General features: G+C 37.7%; 1 protein-coding gene across 3 annotated transcripts; it reads left to right on the top strand.

Annotated features, from left to right (window-relative positions):
* The first annotated feature begins 4,024 nt into the window (after positions 1-4,024).
* Positions 4,025-21,815, top strand: efemp1 (EGF-like fibulin extracellular matrix protein 1). 3 transcript variants are annotated; one of them, XM_087802343.1, is made up of 11 exons: positions 4,025-4,116; positions 4,513-4,613; positions 4,692-4,737; positions 6,232-6,495; positions 14,970-15,092; positions 15,333-15,452; positions 17,071-17,190; positions 17,255-17,374; positions 18,823-18,949; positions 19,009-19,201; positions 19,915-21,815. In XM_087802343.1, exons 2-11 carry the CDS (start codon positions 4,533-4,535, stop codon positions 20,074-20,076), a joined length of 1,356 nt encoding a protein of 451 aa, XP_087658469.1. In that variant the 5' UTR covers positions 4,025-4,116; positions 4,513-4,532; the 3' UTR covers positions 20,077-21,815. The 3 variants fall into 3 exon arrangements, with proteins under 3 accessions (XP_087658469.1, XP_087658468.1, XP_087658470.1); XM_087802342.1 differs by lacking the exon at positions 4,025-4,116 and having other exon boundaries at positions 4,187-4,613; XM_087802344.1 differs by lacking the exons at positions 4,025-4,116; positions 14,970-15,092; positions 15,333-15,452 and having other exon boundaries at positions 4,189-4,613.
* Positions 21,816-22,291: the final 476 nt, after the last annotated feature.

Raw genomic sequence — 22,291 nt, 5'->3', positions numbered from 1 at the left:
TCATTGAAAATCTGTTACCCTCCGTATTTCACTTTAATTATCATACAATTCTCAATTATTTAACAGCTGACGTATAAAAAATATCTGTAATGTGTAGTTTTATTTTAGTAACGAACATGATTTTGTTTTAATATATATGCATATAACAGTTGTATCGGATGATGACTTTGGGGTAGCATTTTTTTTAACAATTGCATACTCTGTGTGACTTACTCTCTAAATTTGGTTCAGAAATAATTTAATTTATTCCCAACACAACATGCATTTATTTCTATGTATTCTTTTAGTGTTTCCCCTACTACTAAACTTCAAATATTTAACCTCATTTTCTGGAAACAAAGTATTTTTTTAAATTTTGTTTAAATCTGTTACATGTAACATTTATTTAAAAAAAAGATCAGATAATTTGTAACCCTTTTATCAAGGCGTGAAAACAAATGTGTTTGTGGTATACCTTGTGCTGCCTCTGGGTCAAGGTTTTTGGGCCTTCGGGTCAACTTGACCCTGAGATAACACATGGCTTAAATGTATCTATAATTTGCAAACTTTATTCCTCTTTTTTTTTCTAATCTTGTATTTATTCTTCTCAAAATGATTTCATTTAAAAAGAAATTTGTATTTGCTTTATTATTGGCACTTTTAAATATATCTATCTGTCAATTCTTCATAGAATGTATTCTCCATGTCCGGGTTGTCGGGATATATACGTCATAAAAACGAGGTCCAACTATTCTGTTCCCCACTTGAGTCGACTGGTATGATGCACTTCATCATCGTGACTCAGCAAAAGACAAACAAACTGGATCTCAAACGTGATATCTGACCCAGATTCATCCTCTTCATTCATTAACCCACCACTCCTGGTCCGAGTCCCTGCACCTCTGCCCCCCCGTCCTCCTCTGGTCTTCCTGTCTTCTCCCTTCCCCTTGTGTTCTGCTGTGTGTTGGTGAAATCTCAGCTGGCAACTGTGAGTCGTTGACGAGTTCCTCTCACAATGGCCTCTGGGATTATGCTAAACACAGCGCCTCGGCTGCTCTCCCCGATCGACCAGCTTCAGCGACGCCCTTTGGAGCTTCGCAGGAAGGAGATGGAGGGTCTTCAATGAAGATGTCACTGCGATTACACCAGCACGTCTCACAAAAACCCTCTCCCTGGCTGCTCGTCCTGCGCTCACGTCCCCCTTCTACACTTTCTGAAAAAATGCCCTTTGAAGTGCAGACTCATTTCTTGTTTATAATGCATGCCTCTTTTTAAATCTGCATGAACTCACATTCCGAATGCTTCTTGACTTCCCTCCCGTGGCCAATGAGAGGCCCGGTTTGTTTCCCCTCTGCATCACGACCAGTGGACGCTTCAGAGGTGACGTCGGCAGCGGAAGAACTTTCTGATGTGGATGATACTGCATCAGGAACTGATTGGCTGCTTTCTTCATGGCCAACAGTGCCTGATGCATTGCCTTCAGCATCGAAAGAAACGTCACAAAGTTACACCCAAAAATATCTTCTTAATTCTTGTATTAAGGTTGGACCGTATTTCATGATGTGAAACAACATCTACTTTGACTTATTTCTGTTTCCATTTCTCTGCTTTGAACTTTGTTTTATCATGAATAAAAATCCCTCTTATGATGCTTGTTCTGTTCGTTTTTTTTAAGGTAAAACTATTGATACGTTTTTGATTTATTATTCTAATTATTCATGAATTTCTATTTTCTATTACATTCTATTAGGAGCTGCTGTAGTTCAACTAAATAAGGTAAAATAAAAAATGTTTAATAAAGCATTAAAGAAGTGATTTGTTGATGGACTTTAACCTCGATTTTAGGGATTAAGAAGAGTTTGCATGGAAAGTTTGGTTAAATGCTTACAGAAAATATAAATTAAAAAAAATATGAATAGCAAGAAAATAAGGCCTAGAAGAATGGCTTCTGTTTTTTTTCTGGAACTCCTGTGTTGTTTTCAGTATTATTTTGACCTATAAAGTATATATTTTATTGAGTATTGTTTTGATTGTTTAAGCGCTTTGTGACCCTTGTCTGGAAAAGTGCTATATAAATACAAATTACTTACTTACTTACTTACTATCAGCTCGAGGCAAACTGTGGCCTTTTTTCTGTGCGTGGGTTTAAGTGAATCCAATTTCCTCCCACAATCCAAAAACATACAGAGGTTGATTCAGGACTTGGGGAAATTTTCTGTAGGTATTCATGTGTCAAACTCATGGAAGCGCCAAGTGTTGATATAGCGACCTGTAAATATGCCAGTGTTTAAGATAAGATAAGGAACATAATTATTGATGTCAACAATCATACAGAGATTTCCAGTAAAAATGTTTTTTAAGGAAAGGAATTGGCTTTGGAGAGTGTTTGGCTTTTCCTTGATTTTCTGAGACTCTTGTGTTTGTCTCTGTATTGTCTTGACCTTTTAAGTATTCATTTTATTGGGTATTTTTTGATTGTTTAAGTGCTTTGTGACCCTGGTCTTGAAAAGCGCTAATACAAATTACTTACTTACTTACTTACTTACTTTCTTACTTATAAATACGATATATTGAGCCTCAAAGAATAAAAACATAAACCTCACACTGTTCAAGACGGTTAAATAAATATACAGTTAGTTTGGCCGACGATTAAGACATAAAGGAATTTGGTTTCTTGAATGATTGAGTTTTTAGCGATGAAAAAAGAATGAATGATTAAAAGTTTCAATGAGCTCTTACAGGGGTTAGCTTGATGCTAACAGGTAGCGGTGGAGCTAAGCTAGTCTCTCAAGCTAAGCTAGCTTGTGCTACATGAAGCATATGTGGTTGACTCTTCATCTAGCTTGTTTTTTTGGAAATTATTATAATAATAACAAAGTATTAATAGTGAAACATCGCGTGAAGAATATTTTACGTTTAAAGGTAGAACATGCGGAGAAGATAAATAACACAGGGACGTCATATCAATCATTATTTTATTCACAAGTTAAAAAACATGTAGTGAAACCTTCGATTTAATTTTTTTTAATAACGGCTGACAAAAAATGCTTCTATTGGTTAAGAATTATTGTGGTGACTTGTTAATTTGTTACAATCTCTCTTGTCAAACAGAGCTGTTTCATTTCTATTTTAGAAATGTTCCTCAATGTGGTCGAGTGTGGTATTGGACATCCCTGCTTTATTATTATTCTCTTTTTAATGTGAAGCACTAGCTTAAGACACTACATCAAACGAAATAAAATAGTGTAAAACTTTGTTAAATATATTACAGCGAACAACACTAAACAAAATAAATGTTATATAGTCAATACTATTTTTTTTATATGCGTCAATTTATAATTAATTATTATCAACAACAGCATTTTTCTATGTTGGTTGCCTTTTATAATATTGCTTGAAAAAAAAGATGAATTATAGTTACAAGTTCTAACTACTATATTTATTATTTTTAACTCAATATTAAGTCATTATTTATTCATGCATATAAATCATAATCACTTATTTACTGAAATCACACAAGATTATATTTATCAAAACATTCTTATTATTTCCGCGTATTTAAACTTTATTATTATCAGTGTTGATTTAACTGTTTTGTATTACATTATATAATATATTATATATATTGCTGTCTCTAATTGGAAAAAAAAACAATTTACCGAAGGCGACCACCTGAGGGATCAATAAAGTTCTACCTAACCTTAACTGTCTTCAATGATGTCTGTGTTTTTGTCTTTTTATTTTTTTTACAGAACGATGGAAGCACTAAAGATGATCGCTCACCCAGAATCTAAGTTTCACTCAGAGTAATTTGTTCCTTCTTAGAGTTGTATACACATTTTTTGTTCATTTTAATATAGCGACTGGAGCTCTTTTCTTCTTCATCTTCGTCAAAAAAGACACTAACCAACTAGAAATTAAGATCGCCTGTCCTCACCTACAGAGGGCGCTCTTCCGCCTGCTGCTGCTGCTGGTTCTGATCCACTCAAGTGCGGTCAGAAACATGTCTTTTCTGCGACAACCACACGTCCATCACAAAGTGCCTCATCTTAAACCCGTCCATCTTTTTAACTCCTTCCAAATACAACCTTCACACTTCAACCACCGCAGTGTCATCGAGCCGCAGGTAAAATCCAGGTGAGTCGACTTATCAAGAATAATTACAATTAAATACAAAACGTGTTATTTAATTGATAACCACGTGTCAGGTGAGACTTGTGTGTGACTCGGATTGAGTCGTCATTGTCACTCACCCGCACACGCACACGCGCGCACCCACACACGCACCCACACGCGCACGCGCGCGCTCTGGAGTGGAGAAAAACAGCCCCGATGGAGAGACACTTGGCTGAGCCGGACAGCACATGGAGCTGGAGCAGAGCCAACACAAACAGCACGCCTGGAGAGGGAGATGCTGGGACTCGTTAAGCAATGCCATCAGTGATGTAATAACGGGTATTAAAACTTGTAGGCTTGTCAGGCGAAAATGATCTTGCACGCTCTCTGTCTCGGTTCTTGTGCACATCGTTCCAGTGGCGCTGGAAGCTGTCGACATGCTGGGAGTCTGCGTGTGTCTGTGCGCGGTGTTCACGCACGTCCTCTGTCAGGAGGCTGAGGAGCCCATCTCCTACACGGTGAGTTGTTTTTTTTTTATATATACTTTATGACTCGAACTTCTGGTCATTTATTGAGTCGTTTAATGTCACTTCCAGTGCACGGATGGTTACGAGTACGACCGGGTCAGCGAGCGATGCAGTGGTAAGAAGCATCACACTTGACATTTGCCTTAAAAACTACATTTATACTTTTTGTTTATTTTATTTCCAAATCAAAATTGCATTGGTTACCGAAAATATTGAGCCTTCTGTTATATATTTATGATATTGGTGAACAATCTTTTGTATTTTTCTTATAACTTTTGCAATTTAAAATATATAAATAAATAAATAAATAATTATATATTATGTTAGGTGGGGGTGACACGATTTAATATTGTCATCGATACATTAAAGGCCAAATGTTTTTTGTTAAATATAGATTAACAGGTTTAGTTTACAACAGAAAAAACAACTATTAAAAGCGTATTTATGAGCATGAGGAATTCATTCATTTAACAATCTTTATGTTAAATGTTTGTATTATAGCATTTAAATACTTCGATTTCCTATTGTAGAAAAAACCTCCTATCTTTAATGAGATAATTTAAAATAAATGTAACCTTTTAGTTAATGATTATTTAAGTCATTTAAGTATTTGTTTCAGCCCTAGTTATGACTTAACTGTTTGTTTGTTTTTTTAAATTAAAAAAAATGTGCAACTCCACCTGGGATGAGACTTGTGACCTTTCTGTGTGGAATTTGTATGGTGCGTTGGTTTTATTCCGGGCACTCCGGTTTCCTCCCACAGTCCAAAAACTTACAGAGGTATTATTGGGATTTTTTTCCGTAAGTATGAGTGTGTGAATGGTTGCATGTTTTTGTGTGTCCTGTGACCGACTAGCGTCCTGTCCAGGGTGTCCCCCGCCTCTTGCCCGAAATAGCAGGGATAGGCTCCACATAAGGGATTAAGTGGCAGAAAATGAATGAATGCAACTCCACCTCTAAAATAGTGTTAATCATAATTAGTTTATGATATATTTAGTTTATTTGGCTACAGATAATATGTGCAACAATCCACCTAAAGACAACACATGATATTTCAAACATGTTAACAAAATTGTTATATAAAGTTGAAATGACAATATGTGTTTATTATATAGATAATAATAAAGGCACATGTTTATTTTTCCACGCAAAATTATCAAAAGAACTGGAGACAACAAAAGCCGCTAGCACAGTGGTTTTCAACTTAGCTAGCTCCAAGAGCCAATATCTGCCCTTAAGGACAATTCAAGAAAAACGAAATAAATTAAATTATTTGTATTATTTATCGAGAGAAAACCTATTTGAACTTGGGTTAAAACATTTTTGTAGTAAATAAGGTCCTACTTATGTATTTTGGCTGGTACATTTGGTCTGCAGTACCATCCAAATATAGAAAATAAGTTAAATCTGTTAATATTATTGTCACAGTATTACCGCATGTTAAAGTCCTTCCAAAATAAACTTTTTTTTGGACATCTTAAAATCTTTTTTCATCCTGACTTTGATCAGAAAGGACATAAGGGCCTGAATCTCAAACGTAACTCTTAATGACTTGCCTCGTGATGATGCAAATTCATTTTGAATTATCATGTTTTTTTCTGCCGTCCAGACATCAACGAGTGTCTCTTGTTAACCGACGCATGCAAAGGAGGGATGCAGTGCATCAACCACTTCGGGGGCTACCTCTGCCTCCCCAAAAGTGCCGTCATCTACATCAGCCAGAACAGCGACGAAGGGGTGGTGGAGGACTTCCCGCCGCCCGCCCAGTCTCCGCCGCCGAGTCCACGGCAGACCACGCGGTTCTTCGGCCAGTCCTCGCAGACCACTCGCTGCACCCCTGGCTTCGCTGCAGACGAACAGAGCATGTGCAGAGGTAAGAGTGAAAGTGTTTTTCTTGGAAAGAAGACAAATACCTTACATGAAGCAGATAGACACTTTTTTCCATTTAAGATATTGACATGACAAGTATGTGGCCTCGAGGGCATACATTCTTATCTCCCAATATGTTGCTGCCAGTGCAAGTGTTTCTCAGCTATAAAGGTATTCCATAATTATTAATGGATGAATTTAGCTTTCATGAGAAGAATTGCGAAGGTGAATTGCTAAGAGCGTCGCCAAGCATGGCAGCCAGAAGTGTCGCAAGCTTCCCCTTCTGCTTATTTTCCACTTTAATGTTTCCAGAAAAGTCTGGCAAAGCTGTGTCGCTACAGTCAACTTCTTCTCTGTGATCTCTGAAATAGGAGAGCGCATTTACGCTTGACACTACGAGGGAAGGGACACCGCTTTTATCCAGATGCTGAGACACATGTTTAATCGGAGAGCTCACGCAGGATTTGTACCGTCATTCCACCTGCTGTAACCGCAGATCTTCTATTTCTGGACTTTGTTCCAAAGTATGTGGAATACATGTGTGTGTTGAGCTTCATAAATGTGAGTTAGAAGCCAGTAACATAAAAAAAGGCATTGTAGAAATGATCGATGTTTCATAACAACTAACTATTTTACTAGATTTGTTTCAAAAGTTATTTCGAAACCCAACCCTCCTGACCTACTCACATGTTTCACATTTTAAGTCTTCCTCTCCAAGATGCAGTAAGTCTCTCATCATGACCATGTTTTGAACTTATTACTTTATAAAGTTCTCCCCTGTTTGAAATCTGGGCGAACAAGAGGTTATGAGAGCGGAATCCATTGTGAAATTATAATGGGCCTCACTTCTCCAGCCAGCTGTAATCACGTCCCACTTTGTTTATACAACAAGTCCCTTGGAGACTTCCAGGTTTGATGTTGTTCGTTAACAAACCTCAATGCTGGTAATAGCGGTAAAAATCTCCAAAAACAATGTTTTGTAATGTAAATATTCCATTGAAAAGAGAGTTTTGTACAAACAGACACATACTGATACTGAAAATAGAGTCCAACATCTATTTAAGACACACTTAAATCAAAGCTTTAACAAACCCATTAATAAACTCAGAATGATCTCAAAATAAAAGGGTATTTTTTAACTGAAGGAGAATCTTCAGTACTTTTTAACTTGCAAGTCAAAATGTTGACCTACATCGAAGACTGAGCCAAACAAAAAAAACCTGTACTGACATGATTTAGCCAAATGCAATAATTCCATCCTTGAATCACCAGCTGTATTTCTGAGATTTGTTCTTCACCACATTTAGCTCACGACAATGAATCAACTGTTTCACTCCTTTACTTGCGTTGGTTCATTTTTTGCTTTCTGTCGTGCTTGCAGAGTAAATTCCCAGTTTTTTTGGCAAAAACTCTGGTGTATCAAATAGCGCTTACTTTGGTCTGTTTCCTTGCTAACTCACCATTTTGTCGCGGGGAAACCAAGAACGCGGAGTCAGGTGGGGCGGAGGGTGAGATAGAAGGGTAAATAATCACCAAATGTGCCGAAAGCACAAACCTAGCCTCATGACTCAGGCTGCTGCTACTTAGAAGGCCAAGTAGAGATTTTCCAAAATGTCATAATAGCATTATTTATAGCATTGTTTGGTTATTATCTCAACCTCATCCTCACGCAAACATAAAACACAGAGTGACATATATTACTGGCAACATTTTGGTTACTTTAAAAACAGTTGTTGTATTACTGATGTATTTAGTACAGAAATTTCCATACTTCCAGGTTATAGTCAAGTTTAAGGTTATTTATATATATATTATAACTAGAATTCAATTTAGAAAATGTGCTTAAGCACCATACATCATTATTACATCATAATGGACTCCGCTCTCATAACCTCTCATTCGCTTAGTTTTCAGATTGGAGAGAACTTTATAAAGTAATAAGTTCAAAGCATGGTCATGATGAGGAACTTACTGCATGTTGGAGAGGAAGACTTCAACATTTGAGTCAGAAGAGATGGGCTTTCACATTTGTCCCTTTAAAGACACTCAAATACAGTTTACTATGACTATTATACTCAAGTATAGTAAAAAGGATACCCGAAATGACTCCATCCACTTAATCAAGTTTCTTCTTGGATCCTTGCCCATTGGTTGAGAACCACTGATAGACATTCAAATGAAAAAAAATTGACAGAAAGATTGTGTGAAATGTTTAACAAAAAGAGCTCTCAAGGCTTCCTTTCGGAGATGGTTCCTGGAGGATTCCACCTCCATGCAAGTCATCAGTGCACTCCGGTTTTCACCCACAGTCCAAAAAACATCAAGAGGTTAAACCTAGCCCAGAGAGGTTGTCTCTTTCTATGTGCAAAGGAAATCTGACCTCTTTAGGATGCACCCGTATTTTCTTGTCGTAACTGAGATCAGATCCATCAGTACTAGCACACCTTGAATATGCAGCAGAATAAACCAATCAGAAATATTAGAAGATTCGAGACTGGTAGGACGATTTATCCACAAGAATCTATCTGAAAAAAGAATCACAGGAGTTTACACATCTGGTCATATTTCTTCTAATTTGATTGTCAAGCTACATACTTGTCTATTAATTCTTCATCCATAAATGCGATACTCCTGCCCTGCAGCGAGGGACGTGACTAGACTTGCCACCCTTGTTTACCTGTCTGGTTTTCTGAGGTCAGGAAGATGTCGCTGACACTCATTTTAACTTTGTCTGGATAGTTTTTAACGTGCAATAGAAGAAACTTCCTCAATATGTTGCACTCAGCCTCTGTTGAAATTGAACTTGTGTACTTTTCCGTCAAAGGCAAAAGATGGGATAATATTTTCCACAAACATGCACTTGGGGAGTACATCTCTGGAATGTCAGCGATGGTTGTTTTTTTCCGCCTGTTCCTATCTTTTGTGATGGTAAGAATTACTCACCACCTTGACAGATAAGCATCAGATCGATCTGTGAGAGGCAGGAATGCACACGGCAGAACAAGCACGGAGCAACAAAGAAATGTTGCCAAAAAATCTTCAGTATCTGACCTTTAAAAGTTTCCATTTCCCTGTGATATTTGTTGTCTATTTTTTTTTTAAAAAGAAATAAGCAACAGGTCTTTGCTTTGGAAACATGCTCGAAATGATGTCGCACTTCTTCAGGAAATTCTTTGGGATGTTATCCTGTAACTGTTTATTCCGACAAGACGTTTATCAAAGATAGCAAGCAGAGCTGAAAGTGGTCCGGGGGCCGGAAAGGACTCGGAAGACAGAGAGGTGAATTTGATATGTTGAGCAGGATGTCATGTTCGAGCCTGACTGAAGGAAGAGGGATCAAACACACCAAGATGAAAACAGGCACAGTTTGCTGAGGGTAACTTGAAAAGACTCAGGTACCCGTTGAACCCTCATATTAGCTGCTAAGCTCTCGTCTTGCACCTGTGCACAAACAGATGGTTTGCACCGTCTCGTACCAGCAGACGCTCCCAGTACCAACATTTTTACCATCTGGTGTTGGCAACCCTGTCTCGTAAGACACACTAGGTATTGTAGGGGTGTGTTTAGTTCTTGTATTCAACCAAGTTCAGTGTACCTTAGATGTTTTCGGAAAACTATGCAAGTGTATTAAAATATATCGTATTAAATTGTATCATAAGATAAATAACTCATATCGAATGTTATCGTGAGATGAATATATCTTATCATAAATATATTAGATCAAATAGTATCGGGAGATTTGTGTATCACTACAGCCCTAATATTTTCGAGTACATTGCAATAAATGTTAGCACATAATTATGTTGTTTGTATTGTTTGACTATCTTGCATTTACCCTGACTTCAAAAGCATCATGATGGATAAAAGTGAACTTATTGCAATCGTACACAAGCTTTTAGAGAGTATTATTTAACTAAACTAAAGTTAAAAGTTATAAACGATAATTTAATTCATTCGATAGCTCGAAGCTATCCTACATATTTGTTTTTGGCCCCTTTCCAGTCCTAAGCGTAACTACAAAATTGAAAAATGTCTTGAAAACTGAAGTGTCTCTAGCCCCACCACCACAGTCAGTGTGTGCATTTGATCTGAAAATGTTTATTGTTATTGTTTATTCTCATTTAAATCATGAGAAAGGTTTATTTTAGGACAGTTTTTTGTTACTGATATGAATTCCTTTAGCCATAATTGAAATAAATTCAACTATCGTTTACGACTTACTTTTTTTAAGTTTACAAAATGAATGAATCCTCATACTTTATCACACCTTTGGCCGGTATTTTCTAGAGCTAGCCAACATTTACTAGAAATGACCTTTACCTATCAGCTCAGACAATGTTTCTTTTCTTGCCCCCCCAACTCCCGTGTTTGACATCTTCATAATCTCAGCAACAGTTATTGTTTTGGTCATTTTTAAGTGCATAATGTGGATGGAGTTGGACGCAGCTTTGGAAGTAATTATGATATTGTTGTTTTCCCTGAGGTCAGTGCCTGTCTCACAGCCAGCTGCTTCCTCTTCTGATGGCTTTACAAGTGTTGATATTTCCTTTTCGCTTATGGTGGAACGGGACACCCGGCTGCTATGAATCACTCTTGCACTTGGCTTGACGCTGCAGCTTAGTATTTTATGTTTCTTTTTCTTGACAAGTAGCACCGGGGTCAATTGCAGTTGCATCGGAAAGCTGCTGGCAGAATACGTGGATATTTGAGAAGAATCAAACAGCGCTTAACCTTTAGAAGATGGTCACACACTCATGAATCAAGCAGGGAAAGTCAGCACATCAGAAACAGTCGAGCAATAATGGAGAGAGCCAACAGAGTCAATCAGTTCATGGACTGAATGGAAGCTGAATTATTTTTGATTTATATCAGCTAGAAGTTTAAACTTGCTCTTAAAGGGAAAAGCATACGATTTTCTGATATTTTCAACAACAAAAAAAATCAATAATTGAGCAAAAGGTTGTAAAATAAATAGATTTTGTAAGATAAGAAAACATAACATGATGATGTTCCTGACATTGTGAAATTTCATGGACTGTTAACAACACATATTTTGCCTCCCGCTTTCTCAAAATGACATTATAACAATTAGAGGAAAATGGAGTTGGTGTCCAACTTTTCTTTGGAACCACTCCTGCTTTCCATCTCAGTGGCTCAATGAAAACAAACTAAACACTCTCATGTGATGATTACAACAGGCTCTGTCATGTCAGAAGAAATCTGGAGCAAAAAAACACAGTGTTCTGTATTCAGGCCAAAACTCTTCAGTTTTTAAAGTGACACAATCTAATCTTTAAAAGGAAAAATCTTTAGCTGGCACCCGAGATGACCTGACACAAGCTAGTAAAACTACTGGTGACATTGTTTAGAGCTGGATAACAGCTATTAATTCAAAAACGTCAATCTAACAATGAGAGGGAACCCAACTTTCCTGACTTACTCACATGTTTCATGATGATTATGTTCATGTTTTGCAAACAAGAGGTTACGAGAGTGAGAGTCCTTTATGACGTAATAATGGCTTCACTCCTCCTCCAGCCATCTGTAATCACACCCCGCTTTGTTTATACAAGGAGTCCTTTGGAGGTTGAGACTTCTGGGATTGATGACACGCAGTGACAAACCTTGATGTTGACTAATCACAGCAGAGTTGGTTTAGTTATGGTAAACATGATTTCATTTCCAGAAAAACAAAGCATTTTAAGTGGGCGGGGCTAAAGTACATTTTCTAATGTAAATATTTTAATAAAAAGAGAGTTTTGTACAAACACAGACATACTGATGAGTACAATAGAGTCCAACATATATTTAAGACACACTTAATCAACACATTAGTTGAACTTTGAAGATAACTCATAGTTGAAAGACTGAGCACACTGAGAAAACAATTTCTTCCAAATTTAAGTTCTAGTTTCTCATGGTATTTTTGTTTTCGATCGTTTCTGTCTTCTGCTTCTCCTGGGTTACAGGAGCTTTATCAGGGAGGTCTTTCCCTCTCCATGTCCAGAAGTATTTGATTATTGTTGTTTTTCTAATGCACTTCGCTACATTTCATCAGTGTGTTGTGAAAGTCATTGCAAACATCCCAAGAGCCCTTTATGTCTTAAGATCTTCTAACATCCACCCGCACAAACACACACGCACAAAGATTCTTTGAGCTGCTGCCATGCCTGCCACTCCCCCCCAACTCCCACAAGATATCCAGCATTAACCCCCCACCCCCCTCCAACCCCCCAAAAAAAAGAAAAAAGGGAGGAGTTTTTTCACTCTGACATCACACGATCACCAGAAGCCGTAAATCTTAACTTCAAATGTTCAGATAAATGGAGGCCTCCACCCTCTCTCATCATTCTTTTTTTTTCTGGACAACCTTATCTTGGAGAAGCAAACACAAAGCTGTGTTAAATAAATCTTGATTTGAAAACTACTGACTTCAGAGGAAAGAGTACCTACTCCCCACACGCAACACATCATCACATCTTGATGGCTTGTAGCAGTAAAACATTTTATGTGTAAACTATATTGGATGTGGTAAGATGTGGGGCCTTTATGGGGCCCCGGAGTCCTCTAGTATGGGATGCACTCCCACCCCACCCACAGACACTCACGCACAGCGTTTCGTATTGGCAGCAGCTAAAAGCTTTAGTGACAAAGAGGCAGTTGCCACAACATATTCCTGAGATTTAACCTTTGGATTGCAGTCAGCACATGTGGTTTGAGTTAGACGGAGGGACTCCGACTTTCCTGAACACAAACTTCCTAAGAAGCTTCACAGTGTTGATCTGTTTCACAATTTGCTTTTCTCTGGAATGCATTTGCTGAATTAAGTAAAGGGAAATAGGATTAGGGATTGTGTGTACACATTTGTGTTGCTAAAACCTGAAAAAGTTAAATTCTCGTCAATACTATTTGTTTTTCTGCTTTGTTTGATTGTCAAATTTAAAGCAAAATAATGTGAAAATGTTCCTGACTCACTCACATGTTTCAAATGTTGAAGTCTTTCTCTCCAAGATGCAGAAAGTTCCTCATCATGACCATGTTTTGAACTTATTACTTTATAAAATGCTCTCTTGTCTGAAATCTCTGCGAACAAGAGGTTACGAGAGCGGCTTCCATTATGACATAATAATGGCTTCAATCCTCCTCCAGCCGGCTGTAATCACGCCCCCCTTTGTTTATACAACGAGTCCCTTGGAGGTGGAGACTTCCAACTTGATGACGCGCAGTGACAAACCTCGATGCTTGACCAATCACAGCAGAATGGGTCTGATTTGGCTAAACAGTGTTTTCAGTTGGCAGCGCTGAAGATCATTTTCTAATGTAAATATTTCAAGGAAAATATAGTTTTGTATAAACAGACGCATACTGATGAGTACAATAGATGTTCAACATCTATTTAAGACACACTTAAATCAACACATTAGTTGAACTTAAATCACACAAGTTATTTATTTATGTTATATATGTTATTTTCTTTACATTATCCGAGGCTCACGCTCTCTTTATCATCTCTTTGTTTGCTTTTTGTTTATTCTGTTAAACTTGTGCATCTTCATAGGTCACTGTTGAAACTTTAACCTTTAACCACTTTTCCTTTGAATTAAAGTGACTTGGCGAGCCATATTTGGCCCCTGTTCCTTAAATTTGACACATGCTATATTGATGGTATAGTTTTAAACAGTACTGCACGTTTCGAATTTTTGTTTGGTTGATTAAAATGTCGTAGTGTGGGATGCAAGTGTATAGTACCTTCCTTTTTGTAGATAACTAAAGTCATAATTAGTATTTGTTATGTTTATTTCACCTAAAAATAGTTGTTGAAATAGTCATTTAAATAATGCGTTATAGCGAATAAACATGAAGATAAATCTGATTACGACCAGTTTTTAAATTCACAATATCAATCTTGTAAGTTTACACTTTTTATCTGCAACATTCTTCAGTTTGTGTGTGTGTGTGTGTGTGTGGTGCTGAGGATATCTGTCTACGTATGATGGGTTGTGTCAGACCACCCAGGAGGACTGCTGGTGGGCTGTAGAAATGAGAGTATATGGGCGGATTTGTGGTGTTCGTCTGTAAAAGATCGAGCAAAGACGAGTCAGAAAAAAAAGGTTTGGATGGTTGCCTAAAACTTGCTTTCGTTAAAGCCTAAAATTTCACTCCAATTCAATCCCAAAAATGCTTATTTAAATGTATTTATTTTTAAATATAATGTGTATTTGAATGATATGTATGACCGTTACTGGTTCTGTGTTAATAAAGGGTGTATTATTGGTTATAATGGTCCCCAGTTACTTCATTTCTTCACCATTAATAGACAGGCGTGTTAAGAAAAGGATCGATAACATTCCTCCCTCTATCTTCTCCATGTTATTCCTTTGTGTCGACATGTGTGTGTCGTAAGGTGTGAGTGGGACCACAGATGAAAAGATAGTCCAGCTTGAACTGTAGTATCCGTGTGTTGTGTGCTACTTGCAGACGTTGATGAATGCACAACTGGCCGACATACGTGTGGCCCCGAGCAGACGTGCTATAACACCAGGGGCTCGTACACGTGCCAGTGTTCTCCAGGGTTCCAAAGGAATGGAGACCAGTGTATAGGTGAGTCCCATACTGACTGGGCAACACTTCACTTACAAAAGGAGCAAAAAGAATGAGAGAATGTTCTCGACTTAGCTTGCAAGTGAACAGGAGGATACATCAATAAATCTCCATCTTATTAATCCTATAATCCTTTTTTTTAATTGGTGTTTTTTGTAAATTGATTCAGCAAAGATGGAGGTTATACCAGTAGCGTTTAATTTACTGATTGTTTGCTTTCGTGTTATTCTGTTACTGTAGACAGAGACGAGTGTGTCCTAACACACTACTGTATGCACAAATGTGTTAACACTCCGGGCTCTTACTACTGTGAGTGCAACCCAGGTCACCAACTCGCCAGCAACAACCACAGCTGTATTGGTGAGTTACCAAGGTCAGGTGTGTGTGTTTGTGTGTGTGTGTGTGTGTGTGTGTGTGTCTCCAGTACTCCCATAGTTTGTTACCTGTTGTTCGGCCTCCTTTAGATTTAAACTTGTATTGTATTATCTCTGTTTCAAACTCTGTCATGCAAGGAGCTGAAATTCAAAACTTCGTCCAAGTCACATGTCCAACAATATCACTATATAAAGTGTATTTGTATATATGTAGAAAAATCTATTTTAAAATGAGTTCAAAGAGAATTGTACTGTCAGTCTCCATTTAGAGGATAATTTAGCCTTTAATTCATACAGAAAATGAACACTTTAAGGCTTAAAACAAGAAAACAAGTCACCAAATCGTAATATTTTACTTTAAGACTCTCTAGCCACTGGGAATTATGGGTAAATGCTTGGTTGAAACAGTGTTTAAAGTGATAGTTCACCCAAGATTCACACATTTTCTACTCACCCTCGTGTTGACTAAGGGTTGGGATTATTTTCTATAAGTAATCTGTTCCTTTTTAGAGTTATAGCAAAAGATATTTGTTCATTTTATGTAGCGACTGGAGCTCAGATGTCTTCGTCTTCGTCCAAAAAAGACAGACATCCAAATATCTCCATACTGCTCGGCCTTGACATGAGGAATTGTTGCTGAAAAAATTAAACAAGTGTATATTTTACATTAAAATGCATTAACTCTACAAAAGGCCAGAGTTTGTGCTGTGGGTTATGTGGAAAGAAAATACTTTTTGTCTAGACTAGCACATAAATTCCTAATGAATTTCATGAATTAATAATGTTTAAATATTATCCTGTTGATAACAAAAAACACAACTATCAAATATTATGTCTCAATTTGTAGTCAGATTTTTTAAGACGTTTGTGTGAATGTTCTAAATACTTTAAAGTATAAAACAACACACATAGTAGTAGTTGCACAAATGAACTTAAAGTTTGTTGAAAACCTGAAATGAGTGATAGATAAATGGATTTACATTGTCGATGTCTGGCAAATCATGAATGTATCTATGCAGATGATTTCACTCAAATATCCATTTTTAAGATCTGAACGTTTCATCTGCTCAACTGAGATCGAAGCATCACTATGTCGTGACAAACACTTCAAGGGTGGAGTTTGACCCGATAAAGACCTGAATCTGAACTTCCTGACCTGTTGTATAAGACACAGATGAAGAAGGAACATCAGCATTTTTTGTTACAAATTCAAATTCTTGGATATTCTTCAGAGCCCCAGAACTGGGAGTCATTTATCTAACATCGCAGTCACTCGAATGAGTTCCTGTAGTTGTGTATTTTCTGGTTTTCATTTGTGTTGTTATTGTATCTGGGCTTTAAGAGTACCTATGTTTTGTTACTTGAGTCCAAGTGGTTTGTTCAGTTACTGCCGCGGGTGTAACTTACGATGGAATATATAGTCGGTTTATCCTCAAGTGATTTCCGAAAACTGTGATTCATGAAGCATTTGAGCAACTTTAAAGTTCTGCCATCAAGTGGAATGACTCATCGTTGCACTTTAAGCTGCACATTCTCCAGTTTCAAGTTACCGTGTATCTGAAACATCAGCAAAAACCTCACCTTTAAATGTGTATCTGTTCCAGATGTGGACGAATGCGAGACACAGAGTCCCTGTCAGCACCACTGCTACAACCTGATTGGCTCCTTCCTCTGTCAGTGCGACCAAGGATACGAGCCGGCGCCGGACCTGGTCACCTGTCGAGGTGAGACTCCAGCGAAAGGTAATGTTTTGAGCTGATGCACGTCATGACTGTGTTTGCTGAGCAGACGTGGACGAGTGCAGCTACTCCAGCTACATGTGTCAGTACCAGTGCGTCAACACTCCGGGGAGTTACTCCTGCGAGTGTCCGGAGGGATATCAGCTCCAGGGAAGCAGGTTATGTCAAGGTACTGAACTCAAGTTTCTCGTCTCTGCCGTCATGATATGAGGTCATGTGAAGAAACTCTAAAACTGACACTGAAATAAAACACATTTGTATAGGTAAATACCAGTTTTTGTAATAACATATCTATATCTACTGGTGTAATAATTACCTCTGGTGAGGATTTTGTTGATTAAAATAATCTTAAACAAACAAATTAAAATTCACAAGATAAGTGTAAATGAGCTGCTTGGCAGGTCTTTTCATTGAAATATTGACATTGCTTAAGTCCCGCCCACTGAAAACACTTTGTTGTTTTGGAGATTAAATCTTGTTCAACCATGACCACGTCCACTCAACTGTGATTGGTCAAGCATTGATGTTTGTCACGCGCATCATCAATCCAAGCCTCCACCTCCAAGGAACTCGTAACCTCTCGTTCGCCTAGATTTCAGAGTAGAATTTAATAAAGTAATAACTTCAAAACATGATGAGAGACTAACTGCATCTTGGAGAGGAAGACTTCAACATTTAAAGTGAGTGATTCAGTGAGAAAGTTAGTTTTTCACATTAGTTGCCCTTTAACTCTTAGGTTTTGTAAGAAAGAGGTTGTGTTGTCATCTTGCCTCGTGAAGCAACACCAAGGTTTTGGAGAGAAAAAAAACTGTAACCTTCAAACTTTTTCGGTTTAGCAACACGTTGAGGACTATAAATAGTGGCCGAGGTGTCAAGTGTGAATTTATTTGAGGAGCTGTAAGAGCTGCTGTTATGTTCCCCCTCAGTCAGGTGCTGGATATATGAGGGGAGCCTTGAATTTGTCTTGTTCTGTCACACGGACCGTTTTCTTATGAATCCAGCTTGTTGTGCCAGAAATAGCTTGGTGGTTTGGGGCTTGTTTGATGAGGCCTGTTTCATGGAGAGCTGCAGGGGGAAAACTGTGTGGTTTGGTGGGCTTCCCTTCAGTGCGAGCTAGAAGATGATCAACAGCTCCAGTGAAGAAACCCACACCAGCTCTTGAAAAATCATCAAATTTGCTGTTTAAATGTCAGACTTTGGTGGCCACAGTTTGACTATTCTCTTGTTGTCCACAGTTGGATCGCTGTATAAAATAAATATTGTAGTAATATGCAGGGTGAGCATTTTCCTCATGACTTTCAACAACTGGCAACAATAATTTTCTCCAATGTCAACAGGTGGTGTTACTCAATATAAAGTGATAGTTCAACCAAAATTCACTCATTTTCTACTCACCCTCATGTCGACTAAGGGTTGGGATCATTTTTGGGAGTAATCTGTTCCTTTTTAGAGTTATAGACAAACATGTATGTTCATTTTAACTATTTAAGATAAAAAAACAACCCCATCTTGAGTCAATTAAAAACTGGTGTGTTTTAAACCATTTAATAATTAATGTTGAATGTCGTTTAAGCAGCCATTTCATACAGTAACTCACTCATTTAATTCTTCTCTCAGATATCAACGAGTGTGAGGCATCGACTCACAACTGCCGTGATGACGAAATGTGCTGGAACTATTTCGGAGGCTTCCGTTGCTACCCCAAAGACCCGTGCGAGGCGCCCTATACCAAAACAGCAGAGAAGTAAGTTTTGCTCCATGTGTCCCTCCTACTGTTAACCGGTAACTCTGCGGCTCCTTCAGTCGCTGCATCTGCCGGTCACCGAGCGAGTGTCAGGGTCTCCCACCGTCCATCGTCTACAAGTACATGAGCATCCAGGCAGACCGGACGGTCCCGGCAGACATCTTCCAGATCCAAGCCACCAAAATCTACGTCAACACACACAACACTTTCAGGATTAAATCTGGGAACGAAGCCGGGGATTTCTTCCTCAGGGTGAGTTTGAAATACGAGACATTTCATTTTAAAGTAGCAAAACACCAAAGTACAGTCAGTAGCAAAGTTTATTTAGATCAACTGAAACAATTGACTCCTATAACTACTATGAGAGCTTATATTATGTTACAATGAGTCAACAAGTTAAATAACTAACAATTTTTAGACACATTTTGTTGCAGAAGATTTTCTTAAGGGCAAAAGAGGATCTGTTGTATAAGTAACAACCAAAAAATGGAAGAAAATATTTAAGGAAGGATATTGACAATTTATAAATATATAAATATATTATTTTTATTGCATTATTTAATCCAATGTACATTTAATTAAAAACTAAATCATTAAAATACATATTTAAATATAACATAAAACACCTTATTTAAAAGTGTTCTTTTAATTTTCTTTTGAGTAACAAAGAGTTCTCAAAATGAATTGAAATAAAAGTAATTTTAACGAATACGAATAGATTATTTAAAATCCGTAAGAAACAATTGAACGGTTTCATGAGGGCGGCGAACGGCCCCTGCACCACACATTGATTTATTCATTATATGCAAAAACTATTTTTTTTATTGAATGAATAACATACTTTGTTGTATAAATGTTTTTATAGAAGACAATGAAGTTGGTCTTGAAATTAATTTTATCTCCAAATGTTAATGTTAAAATAAAAGACAAATGATCGTCTGACGTTCTGACACATTGACTTGCAGCGCTCCAGCAACGTAAACGCCATGCTGGTGCTGACGAAGCCACTGACAGGTCCGCGAGAGTACGTGGTGGATCTGGAGATGGTGACCCATCATCTCACCATGAACTACCGCTCCGTCTCACTGCTGAGGCTCACCATCATCGTCGGGCCGTACGCCTTCTGAGAGCTTCTTCATGTACACAAGCTTGTTAACTGGAGGATCATTACTCAAGTTTAGCACTTCATTTTGTAAATATTCAAAGGTTTGTAGTGAATTGAGACGTAATATTTCTTTTTTCTTTTTTTTATGTGTCACAGCGATCAAATTTAGCACTTTTTGAAGATAAAAAAATCCAAGTGGTCCCAAGTAGAAACTTCTGTTGCACTCATTATTCTTTCTCTAATCTTAATTTGTAATACCATTAATCCTCAGGATCCTTGTCGCAGTTACTTTACTATTGATACTGCCAAGTTGATATTTCTCACGTCTATGATGACACATTCAATACTCTTTTTTGGTTTGTTTTTTTTGGGTTTGTGTAAATCTAGCCGGTCACAGAAGGCTCCACGCAAAACTAACCAATCAGAAGCAACATGAGGCGGGTCTTGTCGTCTATTTTACATGACAGCAGTACTACACACAGATAACAACATTTTAACACAACACCACCAACAGCTATCTGTCATTCAGGTTTGCATTAAAACTTGTCATGAGTCGCACTTCAATCTGGATAATCAATTCAGTAAGCTTGACTCCATTAAGAAGTAAGAAATCAATTTCTGGCTTTAAAATGTTCTAATTTGATGTCATCATTATCACGGTTGTACTCTGTACTTGTACTGTAAACCATGCGACAGTCGAGTTAAAAAAAAGTGGGTCTACGTGTTTGTTAGTTCCTCTGGTCGACAGAAGTGTAAATCTGCCGGAGAGAGAGTGAGACAAGCAAGAGTGGGAGACGATGGACTGCTTGGTAGTCATTAGTGTCAGAGTCAACCACACAAGATTCCTGAACAAAATATATTTTTACAAAACTGGCCGTAACAGGAAGAATGATTCCTTCTTTTACATTCTTGGATGATCACTCTTTATGATCTCCCTGTTTTTCCTCCTTCAACCAAACCCATCAAATATTTTTGACACGTATTGGAAGTTTCTGTGTGATTATTGACATCCATGGTCTCCCTTCCTTATCTTATCTTAAACACTGGCACCTTTACAGGTCAAAGCACCAACATGTACATTTTATCTACTTTCATTTTGAGCCCACCATCTCGCAGGCCACAGAAAATGACATGGTGGCCCAGATTTGGCCCCCGCGGCCTTGCCCATGCATTTATATAAAAGTCAGTAAAGACTGTGTTAATAGGCAATTGTTGAGAGAAGGAAAACACCAGTTTAAGATTTCATTCAAAAAGTATATTAACGCTTATATTTCAATCCAACCAAGTAAACATAGGTTATTTTACACTTCTACATTTTAGATGATTTGTTCTGCTGTTTTTTGTTTTTATAAATTCATGACTGGATGCTTTTTTTTTTGTTTCCCCTTAAACACACCAAACATTTGATGGACCAGTTTTTATATCTCAGCACCCCTCCCAAAAATGTATAGCATTGTTTCTTCGTGTTTTTGTACTATTATTTAAAATTATAGACTGTATTTTCACATTTATTTTTAAAAAAAGAAAAACACCGTATTCCCATAAAAAAAACAACAACTTTATTTTCGAATATAACTGTAATACTCATAGTTCAATAAAGAATGATGTTTAAACTAATACAATTGAATTCCAAATATATAATTTATACAAAAATAACAACGTCATTATACATGAATTGTGTCCATTCAAGTGTCTTCTTTCAATCATTTGTACTCCTAAGAATGTTTTATATTGTTGAATAAAATATGACCTATAAAACAACCCCCGTGTGTGTGTGTGTCTATGTACAAACGCTGACTTCATGTGGAAAGTGGACGGAGAAGGTGAAATGCTCCGCTGCTCCTCGCATGCTTCTGGGAAAAATCTGCAGATGATTTCATTGGAAAATGACAGGGATAAATGCAGTGAACATGTTGACCCAGCAATCAAATCTATCTTGGTTAAATAGATCCAGGGGGGGATGTAGTAATATCGTAAGTTGAGTCAATGTGTGCTGAGGGACCAGCGTAAATCCTGCACACACACACACGCATATATTAAGAATCTGAAAATTGGTTGGGAGTGGTTTTATGGTAAGTTGTTACTCAATCATTTCTGCTGTCAGGAGCTTTAGTCGCTGCGGCGTTGGGGCTTGTAAGATGATCCATGATGTGTCATTGTTCCCATCGTCACTTTGTTGGACTTCATTGCTTCTGCTGTCCTTGCATGATTTAACCCCCATGAGGGAAAATACTGCT

This window comes from Callionymus lyra, chromosome 11 (assembly GCF_982586985.1).
Source record: "Callionymus lyra chromosome 11, fCalLyr1.hap1.1, whole genome shotgun sequence".
In the NCBI taxonomy this organism is placed as follows: Eukaryota; Metazoa; Chordata; class Actinopteri; order Syngnathiformes; family Callionymidae; genus Callionymus; species Callionymus lyra.
Note: the sequence above shows the minus strand (reverse complement) of the source record. Positions and strands in the feature narration are given on the sequence as shown.